At 40.8% G+C, this 13254-nt stretch overlaps 1 protein-coding gene across 3 annotated transcripts; it reads left to right on the plus strand.

Annotated features, from left to right (window-relative positions):
* Positions 1–632: 632 nt before the first annotated feature.
* On the plus strand, positions 633–6551 carry LRRC14B (leucine rich repeat containing 14B). 3 transcript variants are annotated; one of them, XR_010651025.2, is made up of 3 exons: positions 633–1574; positions 3109–4487; positions 5647–6551. XR_010651025.2 is itself a non-coding variant. In XM_065832912.2 (3 exons), exons 1-3 carry the CDS (start codon positions 670–672, stop codon positions 3752–3754), a joined length of 1374 nt encoding a protein of 457 aa, XP_065688984.1. In that variant the 5' UTR covers positions 633–669; the 3' UTR covers positions 3755–5307. The 3 variants fall into 3 exon arrangements, 2 of the variants coding, with proteins under 2 accessions (XP_065688984.1, XP_065688983.1); XM_065832912.2 differs by lacking the exon at positions 5647–6551 and having other exon boundaries at positions 633–1006; positions 1184–1574; positions 3109–5307; XM_065832911.2 differs by lacking the exon at positions 5647–6551 and having other exon boundaries at positions 3109–5307.
* Positions 6552–13254: the final 6703 nt, after the last annotated feature.

Raw genomic sequence — 13254 nt, forward strand, 5'->3', positions numbered from 1 at the left:
ACCCTTAATCTCCTATTACGGACAAGTGTTCTGGTCACCAAGGCTCTGAGCTCTTCTACGGTTGTCTTTTCCAGTGGAGCCACTGTATTTAACTATTTCTCTACTGATAGGGCAAAATGGAGGGACACTGTGTAGCTCAATGACTGTAGCACCTCAGTTGTTCTCCATTACTACAATTTTTAGGAGAAGGTCTATGCTAACTTTGAGAAATCTTCCCTATTGAAATCAGAATGTGAATCCCCAGCATGTCATCTTTCACGGAAGAAAGTGGAATACAAACCATGTTATAAGTTGGAACCCTGAGTGACTTTTTGTATGGCATAATAAAGATGCAGAAATATTTTCATCTATGTGCACTGCACTGATCTTACTATTCCTGCTGGGCAGTGGTCTGTACTTAGTTAACTTTGTTATAATGTTGTATATGAGGGTTTAAATAAATAAATGCTGTCGCACTAGAGATCTCACAGTTAATTACTGCAGAACCACAGTATAGCTCCAAAATAGAAAGCAGAGGATCAGCATGTGACTGTTCATTCTGCCTTCCCAGTAAGGCTTCCTTTAGCAGCACACAGCAGCTGCAGATAAAAATAGAAGGTGATAAGCAACCAGAATCTCTAGTTAAACACAGAAGTCACTCTCTGTGACAGCAAGGAGTCCAGAGCAACAATGAAGTCTCTCCGATTCATTAGTGCTGAAGCATTCGTGTCAAATGCAGAGTTTGCCAGGAAGAGTCTCAGCAGTATTGCTCATAATCTTTTTCCTCTTCTTTTTAAAGCCAGCTATTTATTGGAGCAAGGGGAAGTGATTCATGACTTGGTAGAGAACTGGCCACTTGTTGACTTTAACATGGGAAAACTTTTGGGAACTACTGTGGACTACCAGGAAGACCTGAGCCATAGAACATGTGCAGTGTGCTTGGAAAGCTGTCTGACAGGGCTGAGAGACTATGTGCTGAATCATCCTTCGCCGCACGTGAAAAGGTTGAAAGTGGTCGACCTGACAGGTATAAAAGATGTTGAAGTTCAGTTTTGTGAATGTAAGAAGACAATGGGCAGGTGGGCCAGGACACAGCTGCTCTCTAAGCTTTGTTTAGAACTGCTTGTTTACCTGCAACATATGCAGTGCAATCCAGGTACCTTTGAAATCAGTATTGATGTGCTGATTGACTTGTTTGTTACAGAGCGAAACTATGAGCTGGTAGTGCAGGCCCTGTTGAAGAAATGCTATTGTCCACTGAAGATCTGCTGTGTGTCATTCAGATCTGACAACCTGGCTTTGCAGAAATTCTTCTATATCATAAAGCTCACTGATCCCTCTTTATTGCGCAAACTGGAAATTGTTCACAATGTTCGCTTGGAAATGGAACACTTGGAAATACTCTTCAACAGTATCCACTTCCCTCTATTGATGTCCTTGACCTTGCCAGCACGAACATTTAATGTGCGAAGGTTCACAGCTACAGATGAACAGATGCTTACTAACATTGGAGAAAAGTTAGGTGAAATGACGCAGCTTACTGAGCTGAGTATGCCGTTTTCTATACTCACAGGAAGAATACAGAGCCTCCTCAGGTAATTTGATCATCCTGCTTTCAGTCAAACTGTAAAGAACAGCCCTTTGTGCCATCGGTAATCTGAGAATATCTGAGAATAAGGGAAGTGAGCATATCTCAGGGTATGTGTGAGAAAGGGAAGTAGAAAGCTAGGAAAGAGTATTTGTTGTGGAGAACTGGAAGCCAATATATATATCTAATACACTTAGAAGAACTGCCTGTTCTTGTTAGCATTCCAGAGTATGACTGATAAGTATGGTGAGAATATACTTTTGGCTACCACATAAGAGATGAGTGCACCCAGACATTTTTGATTTGCCATATTCTTGAGCTTATATCTCAATCAGCTTGGGTTGGCCTTTGATGCAATACTTGAGTCATATTCTGAGTATTTTTCAAGGTCTTTACTGAATTTTTGTCCTCTAAAAAACAGGCAGTAAATATACTAACATTTGCAGATACTGTATTTTTAGGTGGGCAGGGGAACAGTAGACTTTGATTTAAGACTTTGATTTCAATTGTTTGTTGTGTCTTTTTGATCTCAAGACAAGAAAGATCTGATGCTTTTCTGTACTGCACATTAAGCTAATACATGACTACTCATTATTAATTCCTGGGAAAAATTGGAAATTTTCAAAAAGATAACAAGGTGCCAGCAAACAGTTCATATTTGAATAGAAAATAAGTTAACGGTATGCTTTTCAGATCATTTAAAAAAAAAAAAATTCAGACAAAAGTTTCACTGAGACAAAATCACCTTGGTCCAAAATTCCTCCTATACATAAAATTTGTAGTTTCATGTATAAGTTGTGAATGGCACACTGCTTATATTGATAGGTATTAAGTACAAGTTTCTAACCTTGATCCATCTGAGGTCTATGGCAGAAGTTTCACTAAGATTTAATATGTATGAAAGGGATCTCTTAATTTTTATCTGTCAAAACTATTTTATATTCAGCTAGAATACTTGCACATAATCTAAGGTACAGTTTTTCCAACCTTCTTCATCAGAAGGTCTTCATACAACTTCAGAACATTATAATGTATAATCCTCTTGGACGTTTAAAAATATAGTAGAAACAAAACTGGAAACCAAAGCAGAAGTCTTGTCAGAATACTAATTGGCTTTCACTTTGGAGTGAATCCTTCCTTAATGAAAATGATCTAAATTTCTGGAGCTATAACAGCTTTCTACAAGAAGCAGCCACCAATGCTTTTACGGTATTAATGATCTGCTACTATTAATTCAACAAGTAATAGACACCTGACAACATACAACTGATAACAGAATAGACACATGGAATTTTACCAAATTAATCCCCATTAAAACCACACAGTTGGAGTCATGCCCAGTAGGAGCTAATTCATGGAACTCATTTCAGGAGGAAAATATATTCGTCATTGTTTGCACATGCTTCTGTTTCTCTAAAGAGGTTATAAAAATAATACGTCAGATAGCTGCATTCAGAATGTGAATAGCTGTATGAAAATTTGTAAATGTAGTTTTTCATTGGTTTATGCCTTAAAACTTTTTTTTCTCTTTAATTCTGCAGCCCACTAAAAACTCCGCTGAAGAAACTGGATGTTTCTAACTGCTCATTGAACCATGCTGATATGGTCTATTTAGCCAATAGCTTTCATGTTGATCACCTAGAAGCCCTGGACCTGAGCGGTCATAATATACCTGACCTTTACCCATCAACATTCTTTAAGCTTCTCAGCCATTCCTCTTCAGTGCTCAGGAGTCTTACTTTGGAGGACTGTAACATCCAAGACACTCATGTCAACATGTTGATTTTAGGTTTAAGTCCTTGTCAGAAACTAGAGGAGTTTAGGTTTCTTGGAAACCCACTGTCATCCCATGCACTTAAACAACTTTTTACGTTTCTCTGTGAGTTGCCAATGCTGAAAAATGTGGAGTTTCCAGTTCCAATGGACTGCTACCCTATTGGCATCACATACCCAATTGATGACGTCAGTCTCTGCAGATTTGATCACCAAAAATATGAAAGTGTAGCAGAGGAGCTTAAGTTCATTTTACTCCAAGCAAATAGGGAGGATGTGAAGGCTTCAACTCCACTCTTTGGCAGTTATGATGCAGCTGTTCAGGAGACGAACAATGAACTGGGAGCTTACTTGATCAAGTCCTTCAAAGAGGCTGTGGAAAAGTTCACTACTTCTCTTAACAAAATGGGTTAAAGGCGTAATACAGTGGTGATGAAATGCTCTGTCAAATCAAAAGTTAATTTAGTCTTTTCTAGAACTGTACCTTCATTGGAATGTCTTGAGTTTCCTTTAATTTCTTGGCTGAATTTACTTCTGTTTGAATAACCTGTGATCATCTGAGGTATTTTAGCTATGCCATATCTATTGCATATACTTTACATAAGCACTACCTTATCTCATAAGAGATCAAAAGCACTTCTTTTCTCAGTAAAACAATAGGTGTCTAAGCTTGGCTGATTTCCTATACAGTTTCCTCTGGATTTGGTAATGAGGATTGTAGCCATACAGAAAAGACAAGACCTTTTAAAAGTCCAGCAGGATGTCCCAAAGATTTTGCGCATATCCTCACTTATGGCTCCCTAAAACAGTTTTCGGTTTTGCCCTTGGCCTTCCAAGTTCACCATTCTGTGGTTTATCCAGTACATTCCCAAAGGTGAGGGATGTAAAACAGCCTCCATTCCCTTATGCTTCTCTTTCTTCTACAGAGACAAGCACAATAAACCTCCTTTTGCACAGGGTTTTGTCTAATGCATTGTGTTGGTGAGGAGTGAAGTTCTGCACTGAGGAGGCAGCAAACCAAATTGTTGGTTGCCTTCCCCCAGCAATACAAAGCAGCCTCTGAGGACTCTGCTGAAGCTCTTGCAAAGTTTATTTCACAAAACCGTACCAGCACAGTGCTGTACAGCTGTAAGTGTGATGCCAGCAGGTAAGTGCCTCCAGTTACCTCCTTTGTTGTATCACCTTATTGGTTGGTAGAATGTATCTTGCTGCTTTCAGCTGTTTTAAAGAAAGTCTAGGACTAGTGTCAAAAACAAACATAGAAAAATTAATCCAATGCCAATTTCAAAAAGGGAGAAGGTGGGTTCCTGAATAACTAGAAGTTCATCTGCATAAAATACTGCCTTCTTCTGCCGGGACTGTGTATTGTTCTGCTTCATAAGTAAAACCGGCACCTGGAGGATTCACATTTATTTGGCAAGCTACAATGCATGACAGAGTAAAGAAAATCCCAGACAACCACACACACTTGTGTTGGAACGTGGGTAAAGGAGCCACAGAACAAATCTGGGAAGGGTACTATAATGGGGGAGTAGGCAAGTGTCAGAGTCTTCCCAGCTTCTCACCTGTAATGCTGTAGACAGAGCAGAGAGGAAGATATTAGAAAATCTTACCTAGTATCAGCCAATTTTAGATCTCTGCTGACAGGTTCTGTCAACTCAAGAGGGTTAAAAGTGCTCTGATGTAAAACTAGAGACTTGGTTAGCTTCTAGGTGATCCAAAACAAACAAACAAACAAACAAACAAACAAACAAACAAACAAACAAAAACAACAAAAAAACCAACCAACCAAAAAAAAACAGGATGCTCAAGTTAATGCCCAGCACTCTGTCACTAGATATACCTTAACAGCTCAGGAGAACTTGATTTTACAGCACTGAAAGTGAATGTTGTAGCAGTAGTTGAGGTATCATTGCAAACTAAGCTAGTTTTCCAGTAAAAAAAAAAAAAAAGAAAAAAAAAAAAAAGACTGAATGCCAACCATAGCTTACAGGTTGCACAGCATGCGTTTAAATGATTTTTTGATGTCTTCTTAACTTATGTTCTTCCTTCTAACATGTTTTATTGATTAAACATACAATGGTTAAATTAAAAGTGAACGGATGTGACCTATTTATATTTACAGAGCACTAAAAACTATATCAGTAATCTAACTCACTGAGCCAAGCAGCTATGATTTAGAAAATGCCAGAAATTGGGTTCCAATATGGTCTTGCTTATATTTGGACAGACTTCCACATGCTCCCTTGTCCTCACCTCTGCTCTTTACCTTTCCCTCCTCCTGACCTTGCATTTTTTCATCCTAGACTTGACCCATGACTTCTCAGCCAGACATGAGTGGTTTGAATTTTGCTAGGCCAAAGCTCTACTCCTTTGGGATGAGTAGTGACACTTCCTCTTGCTTGGAGAGGACATTCCATGTAAAGCAGCTGCAAACCTATGTGTAGTGATTCCTCCACCCTGGCAGCAGGACCAGCTAACAGGTTGTACCCGGAGGTGAAGGCTGACCATTTTAGAAGCATGTTGTGCTACAATAGCCAGTCCCTGGCCTTTTCAGAACAAAGAAAACAGACAGCTTGTTCATAGATCATTTCTTTTTTCCAGAATATTTAGATGCCTTCTGAAGACTGTTGCCTATGCAGCCATCTCCCTGTTTTCTCCTTGACTAAAACCAGTCCTGGTCCACCCATTTATTTTATTCCCTCCTTCTTCTGCTTCCCACAAACTCCTGTCTGTCTTCTCTTTTCAGTCTTACATATATATGCTATCTATTTGTGACTCTCTGGGCCAGGAAGAGTATGTAGAGGCCATGGTTCTAGTGCCCAGTGAGGATCAGCACTATGTCTATTTCGAATATTCCATTTGAGCCTGGAGTATGGAATGCATTGCATTATAGAAGAAGTGTGCATGCATTGCTTCATGCAGAATAGCTGTGAATGACTGATGAAGAGTTGTAGCACACAGATCCATGTGCAGAAAGGATTTGGACCTCTTTGCCAAGAAGCCAACTGCTCTGCAGATGTGTGCAAGAATTTTCAAACTTTTGTGATATTCTAAAATGCATTTTGATAGGACTGAAGTAAAAGTTTTATTGTTCACACCTGCATGTTAAAATGTTATTGCATGAAGTACAGTATAACTAAAATATGTAACACGTATAACATTACTTTGAATAGTATTGAATCCAGAATGCTGAACTGCAATAAAATATTGCTGGTATATGACGACAGTATTTTACTGACACAAAACTATTTTTCCCTCAGAACTTGTTGGGAGAAAATTATATATTTAAGGTGAGTGGGAATTTGTACCCTTCTGGAATGGAATCAGGTATTTTTTCTGTTTTAAATCAAACAATTTCCAACTTCAGAGCCAACTTTTTCCAAGTGCTTAAGAACTTCAAACCAGCTGCACGCAATTACCTTTGCTGTGGTGATAGGAGCTCCTTTGTGGAAATCCTGTCCTTAGGCCTGTTTTGTGATAGATACCCTATCTTTGTCTCTTGAATTTCTTAGAATCGTAGAACAATTTTGGTTGGAAAATACCTTTAACACCATCAAGTCCAATCATTAACCTAATACAGCCAAATCCATCTCTACACCACGTTCCTAATAACCTCTGCTATGCATCTTTTAAACACCTTCAGGGACGATGACTCAACCATTCCCTGGGCAGCCTGTTCCACTGCTTCACAACCCTTTCCATGAACGAATTTTTCCTAATATCCAATCTAAACATTCCCTGCAAAGGACAGTAAGGCAGATCAAAGCACAGAAAGGCAAAGGCAAGGCAAGACAAGGCAAAGGCAATGCAAGGGAAGGCAAGGCAATGTGGGGCAAGGCAACAAAAAGAAGGCAAAGGCAAGGGAAGAGTAACCAAGGGGAGGAAAGGCAAAGGCAAGGCAAGGAACAGCAAACTTAATGCAAGGCAAGGCAAGTTAAGGGCCAGCAAGGCAAAGGCAAGGCAATGCAATGCAAAGGCATGGCAAGAAAAGGCCAGGCAATGGTAGGCAAGGAAAGAGACAGAAAACCAAAGGCAAGGGAAAGGAACGCAGGGCAAGGAAAGGCAAGGCAAAGGCAAGGCAATGGATGGCAGGGGAATGAAAGGCAAAGGCAAAGGAAGGTAAGGCAACTAAAGGAACAAGCAGGTCGAGGAAGTCAAAGGCATGACAAGGCAACGGAATGTAAAGAAAAGGCAAAAGCAAGACAAGGGAAGACAAGGCAAAGGTAAAGGAAGGCAAGTCAACGAAAGCAAGGCAAAAGCAATGGCAAGCCAGGCAGTGCAAGGATAGTTGACATCCAGGCAAGATAAAGGCAAGAGCAAGGGAAGGAAAGGCAAGGCAAAAGCAAGGGAATGTAAGACAAGACAAAGGTAAGGCAGACTAAGGCAAAGCAAGTGAAGGAAAGGAAAACAATGCAAGACAAGGCAATGGAATGCAAGGCATGTGTGTATGCATGTGTGCGTGCCTGTGGATACACTGTGTGTATATGTGGGTGCCTGTGCATACAAATGTGTGTTCTCTTTTGCATGTGTGTACACATATGTGGTTGTGCGTGCACTCACGTCTGTGGCTATATGGGTTTGTGCGTGCACATGTGCGTGACATATGCATATATGTGAGGGATGTGCACACATGTAGGTGTGTGTTTATACACATGTGTTTGTGTGTGTACACCTGTTCATCAGTGTACACATGCATGTGCATGTGATTGGGTGCACAAGTTTGTCCATGTATTTGAACACAAGCAACAAGAGAGCTGCTTGCAGGGTCCAACGAGAAGGAGCCAGAACTGAAAGTTTTTGCTGGCAATCACTCTGGCCTAACAAACTCTACACAGTCACATGAAAACTAATGCTCTGTCATTGATCTACTACGTATCTCTCACCAAGCCTATCATATCACCAATTAAGAGCAACCTGTGCATTTACACACCTGTTCATATACATGGGTGTGTACATTTGCATGTAAGTGCATTTTTGTGCATTTGTAAATGTGTGTGCATGAATGTGCAGGTGTATGTATAGATTAGTGCTTGTGCATGCATGCCTGTGCGCACTTGTGTATATATATACGTGTGGCTGTGTGGACACATGCCTGCATGTATGTAGGTGTGTGTGTGTGTCTATCTTGTTGCACGCGTGTAGACTTCGGTGTGTGCACAGCATGTGGCTAGGTGTGTGTGTACTCACACTGAAACACTAATAATATGTGGCTGGTCAACAAGATATCCCTCACCAAGCCAATCATATCAGCAAAGAGCAACAAAGTGTGGGTCACACACACATGCATGTATGTTGTAGTGCGTACACACATGTGTACATATGATTGTGCATGTATGCTTGTGGTTGTTTACATGGGTTTGGGTGCATGTGTGCATGTATGTGTGGGTATATGGATGCCTGTACATAAATGCGTGTGTATTCACGTGTGTGGACATTCATGTATGTGTATATGTGAACAGAGACCTACACAGGTATACACATGCCTTCCCATACATGAAAATGCTTTTGAGCACACGTATATACACTCACATGAATGTAGACATGCACCCACATGTGTATATGCATGCCCTAACTTACATGCAAATGCTAATACATACACACACACACACGTATGTGCATACTCATGTCTATGCACACAAGTGTGCATACAAACTTACAGCTGTATATATTCACATACACATTCACACTTGTGTGCACACAGACTCACATACTCTCACACGTGTGAGAACCGTCGTGTTGTGTTTCTTTGGCAATATGTCTTAATGAGGGATATCTTACAATCAACAGAGATTACCCATTCTTGTGCATCTGTGAGGTGTCTATCAAGCAAAGTTATTGCCAGCGACAACTTTCAGTTCTGGTTTGTTTGTGTGGAAGCCTTGCCAAGCAGTTATCCATTGCATGTGTCTACATAAAGGGACAAGCTTGTGCACCCAGTTACACTCACATGTGTGTCTGTGCACACGCACATGTGTAAACACACACCCACACCCACCTTACAGCGTGTGCACACTCATGTTGACTGAAACACACAGATGTACATGCATATGCACACACCCCCAAATACATGAGTTCCCACACACATGCATACAAGCACATGTGTGAGCACACACACAAACACATTTGCACACACATCTACACATGTATAGACACACCCTCAAGTATACTCAAATGTGTGTGCACAGACACAGGGGCATATGTGTATATGGACACCTGTGTGTCTATGTGGCTGTGTGTACACACGAGTGCATGTATGTGGGTTCATTTTTGCCCACAGGTGTGAGTGTATATTGGTGTATGTGTGTCAACAGGTGTGTTCTCTTGTGCACACACATGAAGGTGCATGTGTATATACACTTAGGTGCCTGTGAAAATGCAAGTGTGCATCTGTGGGTGAATTTGTGTGAACATGTGCACAAATGGGTTTGTCTGTGCAGACACATACATGCAGACAAAAATGTGTGTGAAGTTGTATGTATACATGCATGGGGGTGTGTACGCACATTTGTGTGCATGCACCCATATATATATATATATATATATTTATATCTACATGTTTCCACATACACGCACAGGCATGGGCAAACTCACAATCACATAAATGACCTCAATTGTCCAAGCAAATGTGTGTGCATAACCCCACATTTGTATACACATGCACCAACATACATGCACATGTGTACACACGTGCCCATATACAATGTGCACAAGGGCGTGCACATAGAAGCACGCTGACCCTGACACTTGACTCCTAATCCTGATCCTGAACACAAACTCTAAGCCCTGACCCTAACACTGAACATTATTCTTGACACTAACCCTTGACCCTAACTTTAATCCTGATCTTTAAAACTGACCCTGACCTCAGGCCAAACCCTAACCCTGACCCTAATATTTGAGTCTGGCATCTTCTTGCTTCTCATTGGTTCCTTTCACTGACCCCAGGCAGGCCTTTATTCATTTTAGCTGCAAACATTGTTTATATTTTGTCTGAATTAATCCTATTTTGTTCAGCAAAGTGCAAAAGAAGGCCTTATCTTGCAGGTGTCCATGGTGATCTGTAGATGGTAGACTAAGTAGATACAAGTTTGGTGATATGACTAGAATTTTACAACATACAGCTTAAGATTTCAGCGAATTCAGCTTACTAACTAACATGAAGAAGATAGTATATTAAAATAATGACCATATAATTCTAAGTGATTCATTCTATTTAATATGCAGTTACTTAAGCTAAATGAGCAATATGAAACTTAAATTTGGCTCATCCCGTGATGTGTGAGCAATAAAAGATTGTCACCATAGAGCCAGCCTGTGTAGCGGAGAGAACTCACTGTAGCTCATGCAGGCTGTCACATTCATGGAATAAAGCACTTGGCTCATCGTCAATCACACACAGTAGGGAAGATCTGCACAAGACTCCTTGCACCCACAACTGATTGGTATTCAGTGCCATTCTGCTTCCTTATGGGTTTCTTGAAAGGAGATCTTGGCCCAGCTGCGGCTCAGGCCTTTACCTCCTCCAGAGCCTGGACCAAACTGCTACTGGTTTGGCTTGGGGAGGGTAGGATGAGTGTATCCATCACACAGAGTGAGAGATTTTGGGTTAGGGTTGGGTTTGGGACCACTAGGGTTAGAGTTAGGTTCAGGGCCACTATGGTTAGTTCGAGCTGACATCCACTTATTTTGGAACTGAGCTCTGGTCATAGTGAGCACAGAGGAGAAGGTTTAGGATTAGGTATAGGGTTAGTGCTAAGGTTAGATTTATGTCCATTAATGTTAGCACCATTAAGACTAGGGTAAGCACTAGGGCAATTAGGTTTAATGTTAAGAGCTAGCATCTACTTTCACTCTAAGAGTAAAGTCCCATCCCAATTCCAGCCAAGCATTCTGACACCTGCTTTGGCTAGAAGTGATTATGTAGTCACATCATGAGGCAGTTGGCTTACTGATCTCTCTGGGAAAAAAATATAAAAAATAATTTTTGCCAAATGGTTACAAACTCTGATGGTGCTATGTCACAACTCTTTGCTTTTTCTTTCTCACCATGGTCCATCCTGTACCTCTTGCTACCCTCCATCTTATCCACCTGCCTTGGCTTTTAAACTACTTTGTACCTTTCCTACTACACTTACAAAGGTTATGTGGGGAGGTGGAACAAAAAAGACAGTGATCCTCATTTTATTTCCTGATGTTTCAAACGCCACAAGGTGCTTGCCATGACAGATTTGGAGGTTTAGGTGCCAAACTAGTAAATGCTTACTGAATATACTCAAAAAGAATTTTGGAGGCTAAAACGATGACATTTCATTTTCACTCAGTTCTTTAAAAGGAATAAGAATGCAACTCTTATATCCTAGAATGAGACCAGCTTATTTCCTAAAGACTCTAGTCTTCAAGGCATTTCAGGACTATAATTTCTCAGTAGAATTATTATTAAATATTTATGTATTTGTAAGCATTCAACACCAGAATAAAAAAATAATAGAAAAACAAACCTCCCAATCTTAGTTTGAAATATTTGACCTCTTAAACTCTTATTCTGTGAGGGCACAAATGATACTACCAGGGAAAAACTGGACAGTATCAAAACTGGCTACAGACCTCATGGCAGGGGTGGTGGGGGCAGTAGTGAAGGGTATGGGGAAAAGCCCAGCTGGTGTTCTTTGTCAATCCTGGGTAACTAGAAAGGAACTAAAAGCAAGCAGAGACCTGACATGCACTCTGCTGGTCTCCAAAACACACCAAGAAGCATGTGGAGGCACTCACATTTCAATGAAAGAGACAGAGACACCCTGGCTATACATAAAGCACTGGAAGCACTCCAGGCAAAGCATCCTTGCCCAAACCTACTGCTGACTCTAAGCCTAAGACACCCATAGTGGTGTACCATTAAGTGTTACTGTGCATCATGACCTTCTGAATGCCTTTCAGTACGCTTCAGGCACATCTGGGAGCTGTGTCAAGTGTACCAGAATCATATGAGGGGTCTTCTGTGCTCCCCACTGCTCTCAAGAGTGTTTCTGAGGCAAAACAGGGTTTCGAGTGACATTTTGCACATACCAGGCTCTAAGTATCTTACAGTATGGCCACAGGAGCCTCCATTAGCCTTGCCTTGCACAATGGCCCTCTGAGAGCCTTTTAATATGTCAAAAGAGAAGTCAAAATATATTTAGAGTGCACCAAGGGCATCCGATTACATTTCTCTCCTCCCCAGTGGTCCAAGAATGCCTTTTCATGTATTATTTTATATGCTGTGCAAACCTAGCACCTTCAGATGCCTTCTGGTAGCCCACAGGGCTCTGTCTTTCATTGTACCTAAGGGCCCCTGGATTGCCTTTGATACGCCCCCAGGGTATCTCTGAATGCCTATACATACACCTGATCCTTAACTAAAGCCTAAACCTACACACAGTGGTATGCAGGTGCTTTCTGGTGTACAGCATGCCTTTCCAAGTGCCTCTTGGCATGCCACAGCAGTGTTTGACAGTGGTCTAAAGTTCACTGGGTCATCTGATCAGCTTTCTGTGTTCCCTCTGTTGCTGCACATCAAACAACAGAGACTGGTAATAGCTACTTTCAGCTTTGGTTGTTTATAACTTCATTTTGCTTTGCCCAAGAGCACCAAGATAAAAGCACTGGCCTTGAACTTAGTGAGGAATTTGGGCCCTGCATCACTGCTATCCTACTCCGAGCAGGTATGTTGATTGTTCTACTCTAAGAGTTTATATATGATTAAATAAAACCATTCTTTTGTAATACAATCTTCCAATACCCAACAAAAACTTTAGGTCTTAAACATTAACAGCACTAAACAATGTGTCCAAAAACAGGAAGAATTGAATGAAGCAAGTTTTTATTGAACATCTAAATTTTTCAAAAATTTCAAATGAAACACACTGAAGAGGTCA

Source organism: Patagioenas fasciata, chromosome 2 (genome assembly GCF_037038585.1).
Source record: "Patagioenas fasciata isolate bPatFas1 chromosome 2, bPatFas1.hap1, whole genome shotgun sequence".
NCBI classification, from domain to species: Eukaryota; Metazoa; Chordata; class Aves; order Columbiformes; family Columbidae; genus Patagioenas; species Patagioenas fasciata.

What these genes read in the sequence shown, in the direction of transcription:
- LRRC14B (XM_065832911.2), top strand. Translation starts at nt 670, where the DNA reads ATGAAGTCTCTCCGATTCATTAGTGCTGAAGCATTCGTGTCAAATGCA. An exon ending in AGAATACAGAGCCTCCTCAG is followed by an intron (nt 1,575 to 3,108) that starts GTAATTTGATCA and finishes TTAATTCTGCAG; the next exon opens with CCCACTAAAAACTCCGCTGA.